Below are 26,597 nucleotides of genomic sequence, written 5' to 3' on the forward strand. Positions count from 1 at the left end.
AACAAGTTTTCTTGAACAATTTAATAACAACATTCTATAAGTGTAGACACATTGTTAAAACACATAAAGTTTGTCTATCTTATGAAATTGTTATTTTTATCGTGATTTTTCCTTTTGCTTATTGTGCAACTCTAATTGAATATCTTGCAAAAATCGTGAGCTTGATCTTTAAGATGAGTATAGCTACCTAGAAATTTTACGTAAATGTTGTACATAAAATGATCAACATCTAGGAGTTATAACAATGAGATTTGTCTATATTGAACAAGAGCAATCCACCATTCTCGCAAATCTCCAATAAAATGGGAGACATAAATTTGTTACTTTAATTTGTTGATTCTATTTTTATTGGATCATTTACAATTTAGGTAAGGAGTTAGGATATTATGTTAATCCTGATAACTCAGAAAGTTTTATCTAAATGCCAAGTCTTATTCAAATAAAACAAAATTAGATAGCAATTAAATGGGTCAAATGATAATTAGTTTCAGTTAACTTTTGCTAATTCTTGTATTAATTGGATTCCTGAATTTGGTAAGTTTGGCTTCAACATAATATAATATAATATAAGATGTTAAATTTTGAATTAAAAATAAAATAATACTTAATCAAATAATGACATGTTATCTAAATATCCAACTCACTCATATGGTCTAACTAAAATTAAAATTTAGAGAATGCGGATTAACTAAGTAGATTTATTTATTCATACGGTCTAACTAAAATAAAAACTAAACTTTACAAATCCAATGGAGCGAAAATCAATTGCTAAAGCTTCTGCTGTAATTGGATGAATGTGCTTTAAAGAAAGCCAAAACGCCAACCAATGGTGCATTAATGTATGTGGTGGGCTCTGATTGAGCAAAATTAACTCGTTCATCAGGATATGTATCATTCTTAAAGGGTCCTCCAACAACGGCCCCGGTTAGCACGTTGGCATTAGGATTGCTGCTGTTGAAGTATAATTTTCCACCATTACAATCGATAAAACATGGATGTTGATCAATGGAAGGTAAAGTTGAAGCCCGATGATGAATTTTTTGCGGATAATGACCCGAATATCCAACCATGTATGACAAGCCCATTGGGTTGCTTCCAAGTATATAATCCACCTGCAAAATCAATATCTGAGCACGAACTCCACAAACAGAATTATGTTCACTCAATTAAAGACAGTAACGGATTGGTGTAATTATTGTCTCCATTTCCTGTGGGGGAAACCTTTCCCCATCTTTGCCCCATCCCTGATGTAGGCATGACAGGGAATCCCCATCCCTTTTCATAGGGAAAATTTCTCTCCTCTTTCTTTTCCCATCTCACAGAAACTTTTCTCCACACTTTTCACTTTCTATCTCTTCCAGAAAAAATAAAATAAAATATTTATTAAAGATTTTGAAAATATACAAGGGAGGAGATAAATCAAAGGATAGGTAAAAAATATATTTATTTCTCTCTTCAACAATATAAATTTTAGTTATCTCCATCTTTATTTCTATATTTATCGAAGAATTCTCTCATTCAGAAAGCAATGTATCGATGACCCAATTTTACTATCCAAATTATCATCTCCACACTTAGCGGGTAGTTATACCTGTCCTTTTGCTAGTTTTATGAACCTATTCATGTCGGCCATAACCCCACCATCACAAGCAACCACACTGTCTGTTTCTTCTAAATATCGACTGTAAACAAGAGCAAGAAAGGATAAAGCTGTAACATGTTGCATATTGCTTCCTCCTTCCTTGAACATGAGTCCACCTGTTTTGATATAAATAATGAACTTAGAAATCCAAGTCAATTTATTACTATTAAAATGTTATAATTACCTGCTGAATAATTGACTGCCCTTGTAGGTGATTCAGGCAAGAGATTACATGCAAACTTGTTAGCTTTTTCAATGAAGAGATCAGAATTACAGGTATTGAGCTGCCAAATCAACAGGAAAAAGCTTTATTAATTTAAGCAACAAGTATTCTGCAAATCCCTAGTCCATTGTTAAGATATTCTCCTCCCATTGTTTTTAAGTTTTATAACTTAAAACACATATTGACGTCTTGGAGATACACATCCAAAACTAACATCTTTTTTAGGTTTTATTGATGTAAGATTTATTTAAAGGTATTTAATATATAAATGGATACCCAAAGCTCAGGTACTTACTCTGGTAACAAGCACGTTAATGCCAGCATTCTTGTTATCCCAGCCAAATTCGTTGTAGTTATAGTTTCCCAGAGTGCTTGCGTTCTTCACAACATAGTCCCAATAATCAGCTTTCGAAGTTGCCTTATATAACCATGCCGCTCCCCAAATCAGTTCATCCTATAAGAATATATCACTTGAAAGATTAGCATCCTAATCTAAATTTGTACATGCAGCACTGCAGAATTTTCTACAGGATTTAAAAGGGTTTACTTGATAGCCACTGTAATCACAATAGAAGGGGCAGACCCAGGAGTAAAGAGTATCATTGTAAAATCCCCGGTACTTATCTGCGAAAGAGAAAACCTATGCCAAGCAAAAGAAAATAATCACAACAGCGAGAAAACTTGTTCACAAGAATGAATAAATTTCATTCTACCATTTCCGCCCTTCTGATAAGCTCCTGAGAATAAGTACAATTAGAGCGTTTAAAGACTATGGAAGAGGATGCAAGTGCAGCTGCTATCTCAGCAGCAACTTCTGAGCCTGGAAAATCTTTACTAATTGCATAAGGGGTTCGAGCGGTGTCCATGTCTTCTGGCCTCTCCCAGCAGTTGTGATCATTGTAAGGTTCACCAACTTGAACGTAAATAAAGTTGGGAATGCTGGTGGCTTTCATTAAGTAATCGGTTCCCCATCGAATGGCTTCTAATGCATGTTGCTGGTCTGATCCCATTGAGTCGCCAAACTCTATTACACTCCATGCTAGCATTGTTATCGAGAAGGACATCGGAAGGTTAAATTTAACATTGTCACCAGCGTCATAGTAACCACCCGTTAAATCAACCTGAGGACAAATTGTGAAGTTTAACGTTAATGCCAATGTAACTTAATGAAGACCCTGGGGTTTATTTGAATGGTTAAGTGGAAAAGGCTTCGTGAAATCCTGAAATATTCAGTGCAGTGTTTACCTATCCGGTGAAGTTGGACAGGTATCTAGTGCAGTGTTTACTTATCCGGCGAAATTGAACAGGTTTCAGATCATTAAAAAAAAAAAAAAAGAAAGAAAACTTAATGAAGTTGAAAAAACCGCCCAACATGTTTCATTCACAGGCCAATAAAGTGCTTTTTCAGTTTCTGCTTTGTCCTTCCGATTAATGGCTTTTTCATGTACCATAATGTTAGCTCGAAGTAAGAACAATTATCTTAAGATTTCGGGTGAAAAGTTTACACTTTTTTGTGCATGTCCAGCTGTAAGCTTCTAAAAAACGAATTCAATATGCTTTTTTGACAAGCATTCCTGTTTGCGGAAAATTGCTTTAATCATGTACAAGTGTTTTCACATTTTTCTCATAAAGAACTCTAATTGTTTCTTCTGTACTTCTCTCTGTAAGAGGTACTATATATCTTTATAGCCTTAATCAAACTTCACTAATTAAGTTATTAATTGAGACCATATCGGAGTAAAACAAGTTAATAATCTAAAACAGAAACGGGAGTTTGCGCAATTTTGAAGCTAAGAAAGAAATTGAACAAGGGAGATAAAGGAGAGGAACTTACACCAATTTCAAAGCCATCTTTAAGTGCAGAATCCTTCCTCCAAGTCATCCTTTGGCTATGGGGTAATTTCCCTGACCTCTGCCCTTCGAAAAACAAAATGCTTTTCGTCAGTGCATCTCCATAGTCATGTGAGGACCTCACACTCACCACAGTTGCCAACACCAACACTAACACTCTTTGAATAAGCCTCATTGTCTCTCTTTCTACCTCATATCACTTTGCGTAGAGGCATACTTCCTCCTGTCTCTTTATATACTTACAGCATGAATGATGCAAGAGAGCTAATAGAATCAGCCCCACTTCAGCAACCTTAGGATAATTTTAGTTTCAGGGATTGATGAGGACCCATGTAAGGTATATTAATTCCTTCTTTAATATCTTTCCATCAGTAATTAAAAGAGGTAATACTTGTTCAGCTTTTCATATACTTACATATACCAGAACGTAATCCATACTTGTATCCAGTTTTAATCTTGAACTGGAAACGGGATAGAAATTCCAGAGATCTTAGCCAAAGATACGAGTAAAGTGGGCAACTGCCAAATCAATGTAACTTTAAATGGGTATTCAGGAGATCCAAGATATCTAATGAAACTGAAGTTGCACAGGAGCAGTGGATTTGCAAGCAGCATATCTTAGCGCTTTACCATCTAGATAAGATATCCTTAATTGATTACGCTAGTATCCATTCTGTTGGAAACTTTGATCATTCAAAAGGCTAAATCTTAGATTAAGATCTTCAATATCTATTTTAGCCTTTTAAATTCTGAAAATTTTATGGTTGACTAATGCTGTTAATTTAATTTAATTTTTTTATTTTTGGTCCTGAAAACAAGTTAATTTAGATGGGCGACGAGGTAAAAGAACACGAGTTTTTAAAGTTTCATGATTAAGACAAATGAATTTTGCCATACTTTTTAAATGTGACCTGTGCAAAATGAGTTGATACGGAAGAAGCAGTTACCAGTTTCCAGGTGTTCGTTCCCCTACAGAAAACATGGTGTTAATTTTATTATACTTTCCTAGAAGACAACCAATTCATTTTACGAACAATCAAATGAGTAAATTTATTGGATCTGAAAATCTAAATTTTCGATATTTGCGTTCTTTAATTTTATAGTTATTAATAGGAAATCATATGGCAAATTTATTGGGAGCACGGAAAAACGAATCTATATGTGTATCTTTCAATAACTAACCAATATCAAAATTCATTCTATATATGTAAACGAAACAAGAAAGTCAGGTGTTAATTATTATTCTACAAAGCCGGTGGAATTTTTATCCGAGTACAGCCAGCAAAAGACACTAGTAAACTTTCCATGAAAACCTGCTTAGCGAGGAATCTATTTAGAATCTTCAACATATATTTTTTTATTTCTCATGTGTGACCGTGAAAAGAAGTTATCTTCACCTTCCCAAGGAGGATACTTTGGATATTGTATATATTCTCTTTATTTTAATTGGAGTGGTACTTGATCTTTAGAATCATACATGAATTAGAAATTCTATAACAATCCTAATTTAATTGTAACTTTTTCTTATCAACCTTATAAATATAAAGAACTATGCAAGAAAGTAGGGAAAGGAAAAAAGAAACAGAATGGGATCATAACTAGAGATCTAATACACTGTTATATATATTGTTCAATACATTTATACTTTACAGAGTAAATAACAACTAATAACTATATTGTAGATGTAGACATTTTAAGCATTAGATTAGACCATGTCATGAAAAATTAAAGTACAAATTAAACTACAAACAACAATAATTACAAACCCAATATAAAAGAGATAAGATAGAGAACTTTGTACTCAAACACTCTCTCAATGTCATGCAACCAATCAATAAAACTTTCTTTAAATTCTGGAATTTCAATTGTCAATCATTGATCATCATCTATGGGTCTTCTTCCCTTCTAATCTCCTTGTTGTCACTTGAGTCATTAGTTAAGGGGATTTCCCTTTTATAAAATGGGGGTGGTGGTAGGTGTCTTGGATGCCTTGGGCAAAGGTTCAGTTTATAAAGTGGAGATGTGGGTGTTGGATTTATAGGTGCATAGTTTTGGGGTTGTTCTTTTAAGTTTATAAATTCCTTCTTACTATTTTCTTTATCTGATTCCTTATGGTGGAGGTGGGGATGAAGAGTGGCTTCTATGAGACATGACAAAGTGTAAGGGTTTAAGGGATTTAAATTATGGGTAACCATTTAGGCAGATTTTGTGAGGGGAATTTATGAGTGTTTATGGTTAGTGTTTAGGCTAAGTGTGTGGGAAGTGTTTAGAAAGGGTTAGGGATAGTGTTTAAGGTAAAAAGGAACCAAAACAACACTTTCGGTGACAATTTCGGCAACCACCAACTGCTAACACCAACCAACAAAAAATTCCAAGGGAAATAACTCACCTTTAAGCAACTAAAGCTCTTATATTAGTTGATGTGAAACCAGGTTGGAATGAAATAAATTCAAGGTTAGTTTTGATTTTACAAATTTAAGGATAAAGTGTTTATGATTGATTTTGATATGATAAAAAGAGATCAATTATACTTAAAAAAAATGTGATGTGACCAAGAACAATCCAATGTTTAAAGGAAAATCACTGGCCAAAGGCAAAAACCACCACCAATTTATGGTCAAAAGACAAAGTATGATTCAAAGAAAACCTCATACATCATATCAATCATAAAGTATTAAGTGTTACAATAAAAATTGGGTTATGTAGGTCTCAACAAGCAATAAAATATTACAAATTTTGAATTCAAAATATGGATAAGACATTCTAGGATTATAAAACATTCCTAGAATGATAAGAGATAATGAGTTACCTAAGTTGACAACCTTATTTTTCTTAAGACATGGGATGACTTGAGTCTTGTCTTCTCTATTAATGCTTTTGAGTCACCTTCTTTGTATCCTTTGTTAATGATCTTTTTGCTTGTTTGACTTTATTTTTCACTCTCCAAAATGAGACTATCAATATTAAACAAAACACAAAATATAAATAGGCTTAAAACATAAAATTACATGAATTACCATTGGGTTTGGTTTCTTTACTCAAATTGGGATATCCTTGACCCAAAAGAGAATTTTACACTCATTAGAGTAGCTTGGGTCTAAGGATAAAGGTTGGGCTGATTGCTGTAAGAGTGGGGTATTGGCTTGGGCCGAAAATGTTGGGCTTGAGTTGTCATTTGAATTGTCCATGGTCTACTCCATATCAAGGCGATGCATTTTGCAAGGTTGGGGCTATTTCTGACTTTTGGGAGTGATGTCTGTGTCTTTTGTAGAATTGATAGGTCATCGGCTGCTGAGTTTTATTGGGCAAGAAAGTGTTGCCTGTTGCCGGATTTTACTTGCGAGTGTTGTAAGTCGTCTTATTTAACAATTAATGTTATTCACATTTATAACCAATAAAGCAAATGATCTCATTTCTAAATAGAGCGGTATTATATACATTTAATTTTACATATTTTGTTTGAAAATCTAAATAATATATTATTTTTTAATTTAAAATTATTTAATCATATAGTAATATATTAAAATACTTAATTAAATACTCAAAACTTGATACAAACAATTTATTAGAATTATGACCATGTTTGCTAGACAATTAAAACCACCTTCATAAATATAAAAAAGAAACGTATGTAATGTCAATGTATGAAAATTTAAAAAAAAAAATATGAATGATGTTAACAAAAGAATACTTTAAATAAACAAATAGGTACACACTTTTATATATCTTTATATAATTAGATGTTATTTTATCTTTAATTTAAAATAATTTAATCACATAATAATATATATTAAAAATATATTTGTTTGTATATTCAAAATGAATAGGTATAATTTTATTGAATTCAAATCTCATTGACAAAATTGAAATTAAGCGGCCAGAGGAAACCACTAAAAATACATACGTATTAATTAGCACATAACCAAATTTTTTGAATACCTATTGAAAGTAAAAAAAAAAATTATAGATCTTGATCATTCCTACTTTCACTGTTTAATCCTTTACTCGTTGTCACTTCTTATTCATATAATTACAGCTATAATTGACATTCTAATCTTGAATGTGACATTCAAACCGCAAAAAACAATCATATATTTCTCCTGTTTATGTTATTATTTACTTTTAGGTGGTAAGATTTGTCATTACTCGAAACAAAGTGACAACAACACTATTGCATTAACCACTAAAAACACCATTATCATTTTCAATCAGTATGTGTGTGAGCGTGTGCACACGAAAAAGGAAAATGATTCATTCAAGGGCCTTCCATCAAACATGCTGGTGTGGGCACGTGAGTCTAATAAAATATATCAAATAATAACTTAATTTTTTTTGGTAAAATTAATAAAAAATTAAAATTTTAGGGAAAAAGTTTAGATTTGAACATTTATCATACTTATAAAATTTTAACTTATTTAGTACAGTGATTATAAATTCAGTCATTATACTCTGAATTTATCTGTTTAACTAATTCAGTTGATGTCTTTGTTTGTAACTTATCAACGAATCTTACTAATAAATTTATACAAATTGAGATGATAACAAACGATTAGATGATAAGATTATTTACTTTTTTTAATCTCATTTCAAAATCAGTAAGTCACATGTGATTATATTAAATTACATGAATAAATTAATAAAATTTATTTATATATATAACATTACATATGTTATTAATCTTAGGTTATGAAGGCAAATGGGATAAGGTTTGAAAGCTCTAAATTAAGTCCACCATGGATAGAATCGATTTTGGTGTCTTGCAGTCTCGCTCGCCGTGAGTTTTTTATTAATTATTCATGCAAATAATATGTGATAAGAGATAACGAAATAAGCGAAGATCTTGCCTTTATTTGACACTATAATTGCTTCTGGTGGCTCGGAATGGGTGGAAATGTGGGAAGAAAGCTACCCTAATGAAAAGAAACAATTTAGAATTTCATTTTCTGGGCTAGTTCTCCACTATCAGAGTATTTGAAGAAAAATTAATGACAGAGAAATTATATAAACATTTTGTGGAAATAACTCCTTTCTCTTCCTATCTTTTGTCTTCCATGCATGCAGATAAAGCCTTTAAAGCAGAAAGCTTTAACTTGTAGAGAAATCACTAATTAACCAAACTGTAGTTATAGTTATGAGTATCATATAATACATGATATATAGTAAAAAACGATACATATTATAAAATATATTGAATTAATGTGATACAGTGAATGTATCATACGATACAATACATATTTTATAATACGATATATGTTATTGATACAAATCGATACAACTTTTAAAGAAAATGATGATATAATAAAGATATTAGATGAGAAATTTTAAATTTTCAAAAATATTTGTGATATTTTTTAAAATAATGATGTGTCAATTAGATTATTTTTATTATTATTTTATTTTAAAAAAATTGTATTATACAATACTTGACACATGATACAATACATAATTCAACTACCATGAATGAAATTAAAAGTTTCATCATGTAGGCGAACTTAATCGAGCCTAGTGAAAAAGAAATACATGGATCAAAAGGCAAAAGATTGTTGAAAACTAACTCTATTGGAGACTAAAAGTTTGACATCTAATAAATGGAACATAAAAGAGTAGTATATAAGTATGTGGATTAGAGTTTAACATAAGCTAATTGGTTTTTTTAAATCAATTGGTTTTATACAATATATGTTTCAATCTTCACACTTATAAATTTAATATATATTTCCAATATGGTATTAAAGCGGTAGTCAAATGACGGATCTAACAACTTAAAGTATTTCTAGATACAAGTGACAACGTACCCAGCTAAAAAAAAACCAATTAAGCCAAACAACAGGTTTAACAATCTAGATGATTGTACTTGAGCGGGATGTTAAAAACTAAAAGTCTCATATTTAATAAATAGAATATAAGAGAGTGATATATAAATGTATGGATTGGACTTTAATATAAGCCAATTAATTTTATGTAATATAGATTTTAGTTTTCATACTTATAAGTTTAATACATATTTATGACAAAATCAGATGATTGAACAAGAATTTAAAACGAAGATATCCTGTTGAAGAAATGTCTACTATGAAGCAAAGGTAAAGGGTATTGGGACCAAGAATATAATCATGTCATCCTAGTTATAACTGCTTGGATGGGTCAAATTTAGAAAGCTTGGATTTTCCATGATATCCTGAAACCGGAAGGCATTTTTGGTCTTGACCTTGGCATTTTGGAGCTACTGTTTTCATTCGTTTTTATTATGGAATTCTGGTGTTGATCAAGGCTGGTAGGCTCTCCCCTTCAACTCATACACAAAATGATTATGTATAATGTGCCCTTCCCCATATTCATACTCTACGCTTGAGTATTCCATACTTCTGGCGGATGGTACATTATACCTTTTAGATATTTTTGTATTTGAATTCCCTTATACCCACCCCCCAACTCATAAATATTTATTGGCTTATATATCTATATCGTCAACTCATAAATATTTTTGTATTATGTATAATGTATTTGAATTCCCTTGCAAAATATTTTTGAGCAAAAAGGGTGTGTTTGATTTAAATAATCTTTTATTACAAAAAAATATATTATAACATAAATAGATTACCTAAAAAATTATTAAGTATAAATTATTATTGTATTTAATAAAAATAATTAATATAAATAATTAATATATTCGGTTAAATGTAATAAAAGAATGTTAAAATATTATTTTACTTAAATATTTTTAAGTATAATTCTATCAAAATATTCCTCATATTACTTATTATATTAATTAAAAATAGAGTATTTTTGTCTTAAAAATTTAGTAAGTAAAGATATATAAAATTGAAACAAAATTAAAATTATATTGGTAATAGATTTGGTAATCAAATTACCTTCTGGGGGTTTGGTTAGGGTAAAGAAAAAATGTTTTGTCAATTTATTTTTTATTATTTATATTACTTTATTTGATTTATAAGTAATAAAAAATTTCTGATAATCTTCTATTACTAATAGTGATGTAACATGTAATATAGGTGGTAATCTTATAATTACCTTCAACTTAGATAGTAAAAGATTACTCATGTAATCTTTATTTTATTATAATTATATTCTTATTTATTAATTTTTAGGAGAATAATAATCTTATTTTTAATTAATATAATAAATAATATAAAAATATTTTATAATAATTATATCAAAAAACATTTAAGTAATATATTACTATTTTTTATTAACTTTAATCAAATACAATAATTATTACGTAATTTATCTTTAAGAAAATCTTTTAATTTTGATAATAAAATATTATTATAATGTTATATTACTATTGATAATAAAATATTATATACCAAAATTTTTTATTACAGATAAAATAATATTAATAATAAAATATAGATTATTAGAATAATATTTGAATACTTAAACCAACCCATCATGAGAAGCACTTGAGGTATGCAATTTACTTCTAAAAGTTGAAAAGGCATGGTCGTGTAATGCCCAATGATAAGAATTTGAAGTGCATTTAGAGATATATTTTGAATAGATTATTGTCTAAACCATTCTCAAACACTCTTCATTATGAAATTGTCAATCATATTAACGCGGGGATTAGTACGTTCATTGGTTACAAACATTTCGATCACGAACAAGGGCATTTCCATCCACGTGGACCACCCTGATTCAAATAAAAAAAACATAAAAATTCTCCGCGTCTGTAGGGGGAAAGGGTGAGCCCGGAGAAATTGGCATAATGAGATTGAAATTGACATCTAAAGTGGGCCCAAAGAGTTTTCAAGAAGCCGCATTCCCATTGGTTGCGGTGAAGTTCAGCCATCCAACGGTGCCACGTCAGATACTAACAAAAGTGCACAAGGACTGGATGATTTCATGTTTCCGCGTCTGTGTGGGTTTTTCTCACGTGCGCTTAATTTTAACCCGGACGCTGGCGTAAAACTGGAAGGTGGTGGTGTAAGAATAACGTGTAAATACTTCTGTAGTTAATTTAAATATATAAATAAATAATTACATAAAATTATAATACTCTATTTTTCCATATTATGCTGCCACCTAACTAAGATATATTTTTTTATAAAAATAAATATCATTATTTTAAAAAATATTATAATTTTTTATTTTTAAAAATTTTTAAATATATATATTTATCATATAATATAATATGTCGATTATATTTATATGTTCTGTATATAAACCAATAAAAACATATTAACATACCACGTCTTTGAGTACAATTACTCAATGGTCCTTATATTGTTCTCCAAAGTACAGTGACCGGATCCTGATAAAACGGGTGGGTGGGACACGTTTGATGTGAGAAGCAGTAGGGCCCATAGACTGGGACCCATCTGGACGCAAGTGGGACTACTGTCACTGTGAATTGGGATCCACCTGGGCCAAACCGGGACCCACAACCACAACTCAGAGAAAGCCTTAACCGCAACAAGTTGCGAGGCTAATGATAGTGGGTAGCCCACGCCGGACCAGCAAGCCGCCACGTACAGAGAGCTTGGGCCATCATCATTTGTTTTCCCTCACTGGGACCTCCATTCCACCTCACGCCCCCGTGTCTTCCGTTTCTCGGCTCGGCTTCTGGTAAAAAGATAAGCCGACTTCAACATGACTCCTGTAAATTTGTCATCCATGGATGGAGGACAGTCACCTTCTAAATATCATTGGTCGGTTTGTTGGACCCACTTTATCAGAGGCCCCACCAACAGAATTCATGTGTGCTTGAAACTAAATTTATGAATAACTTATATAAACAAACAATAAAAATTGAAACAAATTCACCAGTAAATACATATATCCAAAATATGCATGAAGATGATCCAGGGAGAATGCATTTCTGCGTTTTCGAAATGTTTCCGTTTTTGAAGCATCTCAAAACTCGTATAAAAGGAGATGTTTCAAAAACAGATTTTTTAATAATTTTTAATTGATTAAAAATCGGTTTTATATTTCACACTTCAAGTATTTTTTATAATTTTAAATCTTAACTTTGGTTTCATCTCCCCTATCTCAGGTTTCTCTCCTCATTGGTGTGTTAAAATACGTCTCTTCTTTATCTCTAACTTTTTAATTTATAAATATTTGAAAATTCGATCTTGTTATATTTAATATATTATTTATTTGGTTGTCAGAATACAGATCAAATTGGTTGAACGTACATCTTATTGTTGCTAAAAAGTTATAATATTTTTCAAAAGAAAAGCGAGTTGTTGTATATCTTATAAATTTTTATTTTAAATAATCTCTTATATTTTTCATATTTATACATTTTCCCACATTTCCCTTCTATATATTTTTTAGAATATATGATTTAGCCTTTTAGTTTTCTTACGACATAGATCATGACCGATGATAACAGAATGACTAACCCTAGGGTTATTTGTTGCTCGAATTCCAGAAATGCCCATTGAAACCGGGATGGAGGAGATGAAGCTGTGAGCTGTTGGAACGGGGCTTGAGCTCCGTAACAACACAACTGAGTGATGAAGGATGCATACATAATCATCATGGCTGTTAGTAGTGGATGGAAAGTTGGAAACGTATCGGTCACGAGCCGAACCAATATGTTTTAAATAGTACATTCTCTAGACCAACAGCATTAAAGCATCATAAGTGAAGCACAATTTTGGAGAAAAAAATGTCACGGGGTACTGAATTAATTATATATGGAAAATTGACTAACTTTACTAGCAGTTCCATGAACTCGCTGGTCACCTAAAGTAAAGATTAATTAATGTTTTGAATATGCTTTTCACACACATGTGAATTTTAATTGCTCTCTATATGAAGTTTTATGATCATATATACATATAATATAGTCGAAAGAAATGCATCTTTGCATGCTGGGAATGCTCAAGAACTGCAGTTAGTGAAGAGCTGAATTTGATGAAGCAAATGATCGAATAACATGGCAGATTATTCACAGTAGTGACTAACGGAATTTGCTTTATTACCAAGATGAGTTAAGAGGCAGATGTGATAAAATAAAGAGAGATGGCCAACTGAATTGAAGTGAACATCCATGGCGAAATGGGTCACTCCAAACATCATGATATTGATTATAATATTACAGCTGAAACTTGAAACAAATGGTAGGGACTAGGAATAGAGTCTTGGGTTGTAGCAGTGGCCACCATGGCCACTCTCTCTATCTCTCTCATTTTTTAAAATGAGAAACCTCTCGAGTTAAATTACCCTTTCAAAATCGAATTAATTATATTTAATAGATAAAATCTTAATTTATTGATAAACTTCTTAATCATTTACATCAAATAAGTCAGTAGTTTAGTTTTAAAATATTGTTGAAAAAATTTAAATTTATATTCTTTTATACATAAAACTCCCTCAGTTCAATACTCAATTTACTCCTCAAGCCCCAATGCTCACTCTCTATCTCTTGTTTAATGAACTTCTTTGGCTGGTGACTGGTGCCATTACGTAAGCATCTAAATCACCAATATGTTAATTTATTCCCCCTTTTTGGGGTCTTCTGGAGACTTAAACATTGGTGATTGGTCTGTGGCGTTAGTTAATTCCTCACATTTCTCCTTTTTGCTTTCCCCTTCATCTCCCTCTTTCTCTTTATATGTTGTACAAAACGTTGAGACAAATCAACCATTCTCATCTCTCTCTTATTCATTCTTGTTCTTCTTCAACTTTTTTATTCTTTGTGTCTCTATCAGTTGCGGGTAGATTTGGCTGTAGAAACAGCCCTAATTCTCTGTGTGTCAGCTTGTTCTGCGCCACCTTTTTTCCCGCCTAAGCTTATGCACCAATTTAGCTCAAACCGACTGTGAGAGACAATGAGAGTTTATGATATTGATAGAAATATTGTATCAAGCTAAGCTACTAAGCTTAATTAAAAAAATTTAATCATTAGGGTTTTCTCTCTCTTCTGTTTTGGTTTTCTTATTTAACCCTATCTATCATCTCTTCTTCCCTTCCTGGCAATCTTTCCATTTTCGAGTTACTTCTTTGTTGTCTTGTTTCTTGTCTCACTTAGAAACCAAATACTTATCAAAAAGAAAGTTGATTCTTGGAGGAAGATTCAATCAACCCAGGTCAGTGGATTACAAAAGCTAGGGATCTTTGTTTCTTGACTTCATTTGTGAGCTTTCTCTTCCTCTCTTCTTGATCTTCATTTTCTTTTTAGTTAATATTATACAATTTTATGTTTGCTACGTTTCATATGTTTGATCTTTGTGTTTTTGAACCTTGATGTAAATTAATATTTTGTAACTCACATTATTTAAGGATAGTTTTTTCAAGAATATATTTCTAATTAAATTTGCAATATGATCGATATGTTTCTATTTTCATACTTTTACCACATTTTCTAGCCTTTTTATTTGCCATCCTTCGCCATCCAAACTCTACGATGATTTTCCCTGACTTAATCCATGCGCAAAAGTATATCAGATGATCTTCTGGCAACAATCAGCCATAGTTTGGTCATTGATGCTGTAGCACCGATGAGATGGTTGTCAGGTTCACAACATCTGTTACTTATTAGACTGAAAACTTTGCTTGATGTTCTTCTATAAACTCAGAATCTGCATATTACTATATCATGAGTAATCTCCGCCGCATATGAAATTAGGGTTTTATGCGTTTTTCTCTTCCTTTTTCTCCTGGTGATCATCTTTCTAATTTAAGAGGAATAATAGAATTAAGCATATATCGATCATGAGATGAGGTGCCGTTGAAAAGCTATCTTAGCCTTCTGGGTATGGATAGTTTTTTTTTTTTTTTTTTTTTGGGAAAAGAAATTCAACTAGTTGAATCTCAGATGATTATATTTTACTTTTATATTATCAATTTGACACAAAGATATTTCCTCTTATTTGGTACTTCAAGAACTTTTTGAAGAACTTTGAGGGGACAAATATCATTCTTGTTTTCTTTTTTGTCACAATGTTATATAATTAATTATAGTTTCTTGTAAGGATTATTGTCATATAGCTGCCAGCATAAGAATGCTGATTGCCATCTGTCAGTTTATAATGTGCTTTATTTTCAAGAGATAATGCATGATTTTGTCTTGACAGCGTTTTTTTATCAGTGCAGAAGCTGTGAGACACTCATCCATAATTTCATTAATTTTTCCTGTGTCTATGGCAATGATAAATGTAGCTAGTCCTTCATTTTTTTGTTGATGAAGTCCAGTTCCACTTTGCATTTAAGAATCATATGTTTTCGACAATGTAGTTAATGCTGCTATCAATCTTCTTTTAGGTGAATATTCTTAAATTTCATGAATTCATTTTGAGTACATAAACCGGTGTATAGTTATATGTATCATCAGATGATTAAGTAATTTTAAATCAAAAGTAAAACAATACCTAATCACGTAATAATACACATAAGTGTGTACATATTTATATACTCAAAATGAGTATACATTTTATATGTTATATATCATCAACCTTCAAATAATTTGTTTTAATTTGGAAAGTTGAAAAACTATTCAGTCTGTTATCATATCACTCTAATTATCAAGCAAATTCATGGTTTTCATCCCCAGAACTAAATTCATCATACATGCATTCACATGAACCAATTTATAACCCAGTTAGATAAAGTGAATTTGTATATTTATATTGTATTCAATTATTGTTAATATTAATTTTATTAGAAGTATGCATTATCTGATATTAAGAGACCATATTACCATGAGGAAACTGATGAGGTAGCTCACAATTTTCCCCATTTGAATAATTGGTAGAAGAAAGATAATTTCATATTGCATGTTATGTTGTCCTTGGATTTATCATTTTATTACTATTATCTTAGGGATCTTGACTTGCATGCATCATACTGTAGAGCAATAGTACGTACACCCAATTTTGAGCACCTAATTTTGTATTTAAATGATGTTTCATAATATGATTGAGTGTTTTTTTAATCTTAATTCAAATCACTCGATCATATAATGACATATAATCTGATAATTTAATTAGATACTTAAAACTAGATTTGTATAGTTTTATTGCATATTATATCATATTGGAGATATATTAAACATGGGTATTGAAACTAACATGTGCTAATAGAAATTTGTAAATAACTTGATGAATTTCAGGTATCGGGCAGAAGAATATGAATACTCTCGTCCCCCCTGGCTTTCGGTTCCATCCGACTGATGAAGAACTTGTTGATTATTACCTTAGGAAAAAAGTCACTGCCAGAAGGATTGACCTAGATGTAATTAAAGATGTGGACCTCTATAAAATTGAGCCATGGGATCTTCAAGGTATAAGGAAAAAAAATTTCTTTAACTAGTTTATAATGTCAATCTCGAACCCTTTAATTACACTGTGTTTTCAATATGTGAAAAGATCTATGCAGGATAGGAACAGAAGAGCAAAATGACTGGTACTTTTTTAGCCATAAAGATAAGAAGTACCCAACTGGAACTAGAACAAATAGAGCTACTGCAGCTGGATTTTGGAAAGCAACTGGTAGAGACAAGGCAATTTATTCTAAGCACGACTTAATTGGAATGAGGAAGACTCTAGTGTTTTACAAAGGCCGAGCTCCAAATGGGCAAAAGTCAGATTGGATCATGCATGAGTATCGCCTTGAAACAGATGAAAATGGAGCTCCACAGGCAAGTATTTACATCCATTAATAACTTTATTCTTTAAATGTTTTATAATTTGTACAGATAACGTTTGCATTTGATTGAAAACAGGAAGAAGGTTGGGTAGTGTGTAGGGTATTCAAGAAGAGAATAACTACTGTGCGTAAAATGAGTGAGAATGGATCTCCCTGCTGGTATGAAGATCAAGCCTCATTCATGGAAGACTTCGATTCACCCAAGCAAAACTCTCAGCCTAATATGGCTTACCATCTCTCGTATGCCTGCAAGAAAGAGCTAGATTTGCAGTACCAATTTCCCCATGAACACTTTCTCCAGCTCCCACTTTTAGAGAGCCCAAAATTACTGCAAACACCTGGAAATGTCAACTGCAATCCAATGGCTGCATACACTTTTCAGTCCTCATCGCTTACACAGGAAGAACATATCCAGCAACCCCATGAGCAAAGCTTGCATCCAATGTATGGCAGAGAAAACACCGAGCCGGCAGCGGATCAAGTCACAGATTGGCGAGTTCTCGACAAGTTTGTCGCTTCTCAGCTCAGCCAAGATGATGTTCCTCAAGAAAATAACTACTCCAACGGAGGCAATAGTTGTCAGATTGATCTATGGAAGCAATAACTTATTATTCATAATTATGATGCAGTAGGATATTCAATGCAGTGGTAAAAGGGGAAGATATTATAATCTAAATCTCTGTACATAATAAAACTATATAATATAACTTTTGTTTAACTCTTGAGCTTCTAGCTCTTATCCTAATATATAAGTTAATATCACCAAACTAAAACTGAGTGCTACGCTGCTGTAAGATGTGAAGTTTGCAGCATTATTTGTTGCTTATAACGGTCTTTTAAGTACCCTATATTGTTCTAGCAGCCATATGTGCTGTTCATTAATGTTCATGAAATGGACTTGAAGGTCGAATTCATATATGTTTGTATGTTCAATTTGTTAATGAAATAGTATATTTACAATCGTCTTTCTTAAATTTTACCTCAATATCTTTCTTTTTTCCTCTTTCTTTAGCTTGTGTTCCAATACTTAAATTATTCAGAGGTATATATTTTTGTGGAAGTATACAATCATTATCTTTATATATATAATTATCCATCGAAAATATTGAAATGGCACAAGCTTTTGCAGAACGAATTGCAAGAAGTAAATCGATGATAATCTACTGAATGCTTTGCTGGTAAGTTTCGCAAAGGCACATGAACTGTGCACTACTCTTTCCTTTTTTAAACCGTAGGCGACACTCAATTGATTCGATCAGTGTGATGGTGATTCGGGCACAGCACTAATCAATTAGCACAACAAGATAGATTCTGGTGCTTATTGGACATCATTAACCTTGATTTGTTTAGTAGTTTCGAAGTTAATTTTTCCCTTCGATCAAGTCTTAATGACCAAGTTTACTCATAGAGATAATCTGATCTCTCCTAACATATCCCAAGAAAAACTATATTTTAAATTAATGTAAACTTTGTTTTAATACATACATAAGCTTATCACGTATGATTTGAGTCTCAAAGATATGAATTAATAGGATTTCACAATATTTTGATTAAATTTTATAAACTCTTATCAATGACAGTTGTTGAGATAAGGAGTGAACGCTAACAAAATACACCATTTTATTATTGAAGATATTTTCTCGCAAAATCTAAGTATCTTCTTCACTCGATACACACCGTTTTTCTCCTTGAGGTTCAGTTCAAGCAAATCACGCTGGCTTCGCATCCTTGATGATCAAATGGCAACCAAAGGATGAGTTAGTTAGAAATCAATGACGGTTATTTTAGTTGACAGCTGTAAGTAATTAGTTAGTTTGAATGTTCATAGATAAATACAGTTGCAAAACCCTAACTTCCTTCTTAATAAAAACCAGAGGTATTTTAGTTAGATTTTGATTTTTTCTTTGAATATTGTTAGTTTAGTTAAACGATTTATCTTCTTTACAAGAGTTAGCATATATATTTACATATATAAGTTTATGTATAATGATATATATATAATTATATATAATATATTGTTGAAAAAAGGACTTTGTGCTTATTTAGGTACCATTCATTAAAGGGGTATTCTTAATTACGTATGCATAATGCAAAGATGCAAGTAATTTTCTGATGAATTTAGTATTCTATTTAAAGAAAGTTAGTTCATATTTGTTGTCTTATACTTTTTCAAGCTCCCACAGAAACTGAGAGCTTGGCATGACACAACTAATCTATTGATATATATATCAAATGCGAAGAAAAACAATAAAGTAAAAAGTATATCAGGTATACCCCTATACCAAGAAAGCGAAAAGGGGGATTATATATAGGTATAAAAAGGAAGAGAGACTCATTTTCTGAAAATGAACTAGACCTAATGAAGTTCCACAATTGAAAAGGAAGAAACCTACCCGTGCTGGTTCAAATTATCACCACCAAGAGAATTTGCATATCAAATTGCAAATCCTAATTCCCTAACTTTAAAAATAAAGGTTGCGGGCATCCTTTTTTATATAATAAATGTAACTTTGAGATTCCTGATAACCTTTTTTAGTTGGCTATTTAAGATGTACATTAGCACTTGCCAAAGAGAAACAACAGTTTCTAACTGCAAACATGCAAGGAATCGAAGAGAGATAACTCATGAAGTGCAAACAGTTAAAATCGACAACCTAAAATGTGACCGTATGTAAGTAAATATTATTACCTGCTATAAAGAGAGAGTGGTAGATTCATTGTTTGGGAGAGTCAGATGCAGGAAAAGTGTACTTAGCTAGTGAACTGGGAAGACCAGAAGATTCAGAATCATGCGCATTTTAAGCTAGAACAAAAGTAACCCTCTAGTAGCCAGCAAGAGAAACCTAATGTTATATTTATATGGACAGAGATCATTTACTAGTGATGAAGTCAAGCCGGGTTACAACTTTAAAGCAAATGGGATTTTTTCAACAACATAATTCTGAAGAGACAGTTGAAGAACATAGAAAGAAGAATCCTGAGAAAGGCTCTGACAAAATTTGACAAGTGGATTCGTTCTTTTGATTAGGGCTTCAAGAGGGAGAGAGACTGCTGCTTTGTGAAGTCAAAGACACCAGCAGCATGCATGAAGAAGCGCATGCCAGTGTGCGAGTGACTGAATGATTAGGGTTTTATGAAAATGTTGTTTGTGTTAGAAGGTAACATGATATATTCACATTCTCTACAAATCCATGTGACTGCTATTATTTCCTTCCCACCCACAAAACTTATCCATCATCTTTCAGTCCACCATTCTGTGATACCCTATTACATTATGTTCATATTCAAAACCCAGCTAAATACACATTAGAATAATCCTTTTGTAACGTACAGTATCATTTATATTATATTTATAAGTTATTAATGTTATAGTAAACATATATGGAATTATCCATGATTTAAGTTATCTCTATATTATTCCATATATGCTAACCAGTTTTTGGCTTTTAAATATTTATAAGATCATGAGAGAATAACAGAAAGGACAATTAATGTTTTAGCTACTTTAGAGTCCATATAGAGAACCAAATGCACGGTAAACCTTCCATGAGATTATTATTGTTGAAGATAAGAATGGCTGAGAGCGAAGGGAAGAATGCTGCCAAAGAGGAGACAATAATTTCTGACCACTGATGATGTCTCTAGACAACATATAGAAGTAACTTGGTCCCCTTAAAGCTTTACCTCATAATGTTTTAGTCAGAGAAATATCATCATCAGAGGCAAACAATATTATCCTCGGTATGTTTTTGTGATACTTCAAAAACAGATGAGACTTGTAGAGTTATTTAACCAACAAAATTAAGGTGTCCCACTAATTGTCGATTGAAAGTAATTTGACTATCGGCTCTCTCTTCTGCCAGTGCAATAGCCTAAATTAAGCTTAGTTTGACTAGTGATCATTATCAGATTGATATGCTTGTGTTATTATATATAGTTGATAACTTTTTTACCATTGGAGAGACCCGATTGTTTTTGTTGAAAATTAAATTTCACTTTTTCAAACAATTTAATAAAAGTAGATTGTATTTCTAATATACCTACACAGAGGTGATAATGGACTAGATCATGTCATGTTAGGTCAATTCTAACACATTTCACTAGGTCCACATGTCTGATCATGCCAAGGATATCCACTTTATATGTTTTTGTGTCAATCTTGACAAAATCTCAAGGTTTAGGACACAACCCAAGGCTTTCGGGTTATGCCCCTACGAGTCCTTAATGGGCTAACCCATTTAATATCTCTATTCTTGCAAATATGTGACATTATAAACATCTCAAATTGTACCCAAGTGGTTGAGGAACTCTGCCTTCTCCAATCGAGATAATTAAGCCAAAACATGAACATTTTTATCCTTCTTTTCTAGTGTTATTTTGACTTGAAAAGTATTCACAAACCTTATACATAAATTGAAGGTGCTATTTTACCAATTGCCAAAAGATAACAGTTCTAATATTCTCAACATATTCTAGTTTAAGAGGGTATAAATGTGCACAAAGACGTATATAAAAATCAAGAGAAATTATATTATGTAACATTATCTTCAATATTGAATGGAAAACTAATATTTTTCTGAAAAATATATTAAAAATATTAAAATCCCATTTTATATAAAAAAATTTTGGACAAAATTGCCTCTAATGAAAAATTCCTAAACCTTAACCTTCTACCCATAGTTTTATTATTCCATAACTCTAAGAGAAGGGTAGTGTCTGTAATCGTAAATATCAATTTTTTTTAACGGAATAGTTGAATAAGACTTACTGAAAGGTTCACAAGAAAAAAGATGTAATATTTGTTATTTGAACGTTTCGGTGGAAAAAGGTTTTTTTTTTTTTGGATGATTTGTTGATGTTATAAGGGAGATGTTGAAAAAGAATAGTTTTTGAAGAAACTTAGCTCTATCAAACTTGTAATGATTATCAATTTAGATACTAATAATGATATATCATTATATAATTTGATGTTATTTATAAATAAATACAAGATATAAAATGTCAAATGATATTCGGAATTTATATGCAACGAATGATGAATCCACAATAACCTTACGACGAAAAGTAAAATAAATCTTTTTTAACACCAAGAAAAGAATCGTATAAGAATCCATAAACCTACTCTAAACAACAATTCACAGTTAAATCTTGCCTAAAACTGAACCAGGACGAGCCGCTACTGTCACAAATTCTGAACTCACCCATCAGCATGAGAGCTTATCAAGAAATAAGAATCCCAACAGAGAAAGCCAAAGCAAAAGTAAGGGCCATCTTTGATACTCCTATCAGAATTGATGCTGCAGCTGAACGACTCTGCTGCCTAAAAGATGCAAAAATGCAAAACATTGCATTAGCCATGTGATTTAATAGTCATTAGAAGGGAAAAAGGAAAAGAGATTTAATGAAAAGGTTCCAGATAGATACTGCTGCAAGCTCTGAAGGGCACCACAGTATAAAACATTGTCAGGGGGAGACATTTCTGTTTCGCCATTTTCCTCCGGATTGATAATTCTCATATATGTTTCTTGGCCTAGATACCAGCGATCCAGGTTTTCGACTCTAAGATTCCATACTCCAACATTATCAAGAGAGATAAGTATTGCTGTCCATCCTCCAGGATAAACCTACACAGAAGAAACATGAGTAATTGAAAAAACATAGCATTTAAAATCATATTTCAGGATTATCCATAAGGCATTGTTCGGTTAGAATTTGCTTTAAAATTACAAACACCCCACAAAATTACAGCTTTCAGTTTGATAAAAGAGCATTTTCCTTTTCCCATAGACTAAAAATGCAGCACTCATACATGAACAAGAATTACAAACCTCCGTTGTGCAACGAGAAAATGCATCCCACTTGTTATAAATATTTCTGTTGCTTTCGGACCATACACCAAAGTCCATCCTGCAGTCAACCAAGTTACTATGACAGTTTATCACTCTGAAAGATTTAGAAAGATGGATATAAAAACTCGTACCCAACCAAGAAAAATGCATAACCATCCACGTGAAAGCTCTGCATCTTGGTGTCATTATTTTGCAATATAACTTCTATAAATCCCTTGTATGTAGCATTAAGAACAGATCTGTCTATTCGGAGAGTTCTATCCATCGGTTTAGCCGGAAAATCTAGTTTATAGGTTCCCTTCAAATTGTGTTCGTCAGCAAGCCTAATTGGTAGATCGGGTTTGACAAAGGATATCCCATTCATTGTAGCACGAAGTTGCCCATCAATCATTGCTGGTGGCAAACTCCTTATAATATATGTATCAGTCACATTGATTGAACCATAATGGAAAGATCCCTGTGGATTTGGACGAGCTCCACTCGCAGTTGTATTTTGCCTAATCAACAAAAAAAAAAATTACAACAATTCTACTCACATAGTCCCTTTTCAAGAGTAACAACCAAATTAGTCAACTTAAGCAACACATTCATCACAGGAAACCTAAAGCAGCAGACAGAGAACAATTTTGAACTGACAGAAAAATTCAACTTATATAGAAAAATAGAAAAAGCAAACGGGGACAAAGGTCAACAAATTTAGAAACAAACCTGATAGATCTAGGCTGGTTCATTGCTGACCATGAGTTATATATGTCACCAGGTGCTTCGGGCAGAGGACCAGTTGCTGGACCTTTCGAATTGGAGTAGTGCAAGATGGCAACCCCAGTAACTTTTTGCCAAACTGACTCATTCACAAATCTAGCACTGGCCACGATGTAATAATCCGAAGTTGCATTCTGATCCATTGTGACTAAGAATGAATAAGACTGACCCACATGAATTTCAAAGCTGGAATAATTCTGTTGCATTGTGTAATATCCTTCTGTTTCGACAAGTAGCAGATTATGATTCTGAATTCTAAAGTTCAAACTAGTTGAAGTTCCAACATTGTGCACACGCAGTCGATAAGTTTTTCCTGAACAACATTATACCTCTGTCAACTAAATTTAGAACACTTAAAGGCATTAGTCACTCAGTACTTGCATTCACCACAGGTAAAGGAAAATTTAGGACTAAAGAAACTAAAGAATGCTAAGTAAACCACAAAATATAAAATATAAGAACTAATAAGCAGAGGGATGAGGCAGTGTTTTATCAAACTAATGAAAGAACACAGGTGTCTTGCAGCAGAAAGCAAAGTCATTACAACTGCAAGAAAGAAAAATGGTTAAACAAATTATAGATGCAAAAAAATATATTACCTGGATCTACATTAATAGTTTCATATGCAATGCCATCAGGAACAAGGCTGTTATTATATTGGTAAGGCCCCTTCCCGTTAATGAGAACTCCATCTGGCATCCCAAGGTCTTTTCCTGAGTCCAGATCTGTCCTTAGTGCCTAACATCAAGAAGAGACCAATATTAGAAACAAACCAACAGTCACTCCAATGTTATCAAATACATGAGGCATCAGCCTAAAGAAAGGTACTAACCGCATGGTTTCGGGTATACCAGTCACCAATTAGAATAACAATATCCCCATCTGGTGGTGCAAAAGGAATTGGAATGATTACCCTATTGTTAATAATAACACCTCCAAAGCCACCCGATGCCCTCTGAAGATTAAGTGATGGGTAGTAGAAAAAACTTCCAATCTGGTCCTTGACTTGGAACTGGTAAGTCCAGTTCCACTTTGGTGGGATTGGACAATTTGTTCCAAGAACACCATCCTGCCACGAATTACGCCGCATTTGGATCCCAGGCCTGCCACAACCATTGAACTCATTTTTTTTAAATGACCAAAAAGGAAAAGGGGGGAAAGATATAGAGACAAATTTGAAGTGCATTTAGTAACATATTCAAAATAAGTTTGGTTCAGGCCTACCAAGTCATTAGAAGATCTTCATCTAATTCATTCCTCACGTCAATAACAACATTGTTATTAGTAGTAGCATTGATAGCGGGGCCAGGAAACTGACCATTAACTGCTATAACCTGCAAGCACAAGTAATTAAAAAAAAAAAAAACAACTGATTCAAATTTCTATACAACCCGAAATCATCGCAATCCCAATTCAGACCTGATAAACTTTGGTACTGGGGAAAATTAATGAACAAATAAAATTTAAAAAAAAAACTACAGGAAATAGTCAACAATAAAATTCAAGACTGTATTTAACTACTTTTTCAAATAATCCATATGGAGTATAGAAAGTACTATTGTAGCTGGGTTCAAACAGAGAATACAAAACTTGAGCTATTCCACTGGCCTTTAACTGACATTTCCAGGTTCAAATGAAAAAGACAGCATAAAGGCAAGAGAAAAGGTTGTGTTTTTAATCTATAACACTATATTGCACAACTCGATATTCAACATAAAGTTCAGATCTTTCAAAACCACACTGATAACCAATAAGCACCCACGTGAAAAAAAAAAATCTACATTTATTTCCAGTAGATCCAAGACCAATCCAGATACAAAATACGAAAAAGGAAACACAACCAAGATGCTACTTTTATCTGTCTATGCATTAACCGAACAAAAACCCAGCTAAACTTTGTTCTACAAAGGCAGTTTAGACAATGAACCTGTTGAGGAACACCCAAAGGCGAGGCAGTCATGTAAGAGACTTTGAAAACGTAGTTGACATACGGGTCGGCAGCAAAACAGAGAGTTGAAAACAGAGCAATGTGAACGAAAATACAGAGAAGAAACCTCAACAGAGCCATGAGTATACGTATTGTAAAATGAGTTTGGAGTTGAGTGAAGCTGTTTAGAACATGTTTGACGCTAATTTCTGAGAAAACAGAGAGATGGAGAGAGAGAGAGAGAGAGAGCGGCTTCTTCTTGGTGTATTTGGAAGTTTTGAGTCGCAAGACGACAATAGAATTTCAAACACCCTATGGCTCTCTGTTGCAGGCAAGTTTGCATTATTTATTCGCATAAGATGACCGGTTAATGAGTAAGCCGGTTTTTTCTTAATTTTTAAGTCCTAGTGGTGTAATAACTGTGTTCCACTCTCTTATTACACTAAAGAAAAGAGGAAAATAATTTTTCACTCAAAATTTAAGCAAAAAAAATAATAATATTATATATACATATTTTTAATATATAATTTATTTATATATATAATTTATTATCATATGAGTAGGCGTTATTTTATCTTCAATTTAAAATCATTCAATTATATGATAATACATTATCTGCATACTCAAACTATGTACTAAAAATATGTATGTATAATTGTATTGATAATAAAACTATGTTACTCATTTTGTATACACAAATAGATATATATTTAATGTATA

General features: G+C 32.2%; 3 protein-coding genes and 1 long non-coding RNA gene across 6 annotated transcripts; 1 reads left to right on the forward strand and 3 right to left on the reverse strand.

Moving 5' to 3' along the window:
* Positions 1-684: 684 nt before the first annotated feature.
* On the reverse strand, positions 685-3,851 carry LOC123198227 (endoglucanase 8-like). 2 transcript variants are annotated; one of them, XM_044612894.1, is made up of 7 exons: positions 3,700-3,851; positions 2,579-2,986; positions 2,413-2,505; positions 2,161-2,319; positions 1,827-1,926; positions 1,592-1,758; positions 685-1,112 (listed from the first exon to the last, which is right to left on the reverse strand). In XM_044612894.1, the coding sequence occupies exons 1-7, from the start codon at positions 3,745-3,747 to the stop codon at positions 762-764; spliced, it is 1,326 nt and encodes a 441-aa protein (XP_044468829.1). In that variant the 5' UTR covers positions 3,748-3,851; the 3' UTR covers positions 685-761. The 2 variants fall into 2 exon arrangements, with proteins under 2 accessions (XP_044468829.1, XP_044468828.1); XM_044612893.1 differs by lacking the exon at positions 3,700-3,851 and adding an exon at positions 3,111-3,266.
* A 10,779-nt stretch (positions 3,852-14,630) lies between these two features.
* On the forward strand, positions 14,631-18,299 carry LOC123198258 (NAC domain-containing protein 7-like). The gene is made up of 4 exons (XM_044612936.1): positions 14,631-14,829; positions 16,804-16,974; positions 17,060-17,331; positions 17,416-18,299. The coding sequence occupies exons 2-4, from the start codon at positions 16,821-16,823 to the stop codon at positions 17,941-17,943; spliced, it is 954 nt and encodes a 317-aa protein (XP_044468871.1). The 5' UTR covers positions 14,631-14,829; positions 16,804-16,820; the 3' UTR covers positions 17,944-18,299.
* Positions 18,300-18,772: 473 nt separating this feature from the next.
* On the reverse strand, positions 18,773-20,231 carry LOC123197178. The gene is made up of 2 exons (XR_006497839.1): positions 20,029-20,231; positions 18,773-19,066 (listed from the first exon to the last, which is right to left on the reverse strand). It is a non-coding gene; the product is annotated as an uncharacterized LOC123197178 (long non-coding RNA).
* Positions 20,232-22,370: 2,139 nt separating this feature from the next.
* On the reverse strand, positions 22,371-26,176 carry LOC123197631 (monocopper oxidase-like protein SKS1). Of its 2 annotated transcripts, none has more exons than XM_044611962.1 (9): positions 25,878-26,176; positions 25,175-25,284; positions 24,783-25,053; positions 24,550-24,688; positions 23,897-24,263; positions 23,320-23,685; positions 23,168-23,246; positions 22,764-22,963; positions 22,371-22,659 (listed from the first exon to the last, which is right to left on the reverse strand). In XM_044611962.1, the coding sequence occupies exons 1-9, from the start codon at positions 26,016-26,018 to the stop codon at positions 22,560-22,562; spliced, it is 1,773 nt and encodes a 590-aa protein (XP_044467897.1). In that variant the 5' UTR covers positions 26,019-26,176; the 3' UTR covers positions 22,371-22,559. The 2 variants fall into 2 exon arrangements, 1 of the variants encoding a protein (XP_044467897.1); XR_006497888.1 differs by having other exon boundaries at positions 23,342-23,685.
* Positions 26,177-26,597: the final 421 nt, after the last annotated feature.

This window comes from Mangifera indica, chromosome 15, assembly GCF_011075055.1.
Source record: "Mangifera indica cultivar Alphonso chromosome 15, CATAS_Mindica_2.1, whole genome shotgun sequence".
Classification (NCBI taxonomy): domain Eukaryota; kingdom Viridiplantae; phylum Streptophyta; class Magnoliopsida; order Sapindales; family Anacardiaceae; genus Mangifera; species Mangifera indica.

Bases quoted from the DNA above. Each gene is read 5' to 3' on its own strand.
- LOC123198227 (XM_044612894.1), bottom strand. From the start codon at position 3,747: ATGACTTGGAGGAAGGATTCTGCACTTAAAGATGGCTTTGAAATTGGT. The intron at 2,987-3,699 runs GTAAGTTCCTCT...ATTTGTCCTCAG, and splicing joins AAGATGGCTTTGAAATTGGT to GTTGATTTAACGGGTGGTTA. The intron at 2,506-2,578 runs GTAGAATGAAAT...TGCTTGGCATAG, and splicing joins TTATCAGAAGGGCGGAAATG to GTTTTCTCTTTCGCAGATAA.
- LOC123197631 (XM_044611962.1), bottom strand. From the start codon at position 26,018: ATGGCTCTGTTGAGGTTTCTTCTCTGTATTTTCGTTCACATTGCTCTG. The intron at 24,689-24,782 runs GTTAGTACCTTT...TCTTGATGTTAG, and splicing joins GGTATACCCGAAACCATGCG to GCACTAAGGACAGATCTGGA. The intron at 23,247-23,319 runs GTACGAGTTTTT...GGTTGACTGCAG, and splicing joins TATGCATTTTTCTTGGTTGG to GATGGACTTTGGTGTATGGT.
- LOC123198258 (XM_044612936.1), top strand. From the start codon at position 16,821: ATGAATACTCTCGTCCCCCCTGGCTTTCGGTTCCATCCGACTGATGAA. The intron at 16,975-17,059 runs GTATAAGGAAAA...ATATGTGAAAAG, and splicing joins TGAGCCATGGGATCTTCAAG to ATCTATGCAGGATAGGAACA. The intron at 17,332-17,415 runs GCAAGTATTTAC...GATTGAAAACAG, and splicing joins ATGAAAATGGAGCTCCACAG to GAAGAAGGTTGGGTAGTGTG.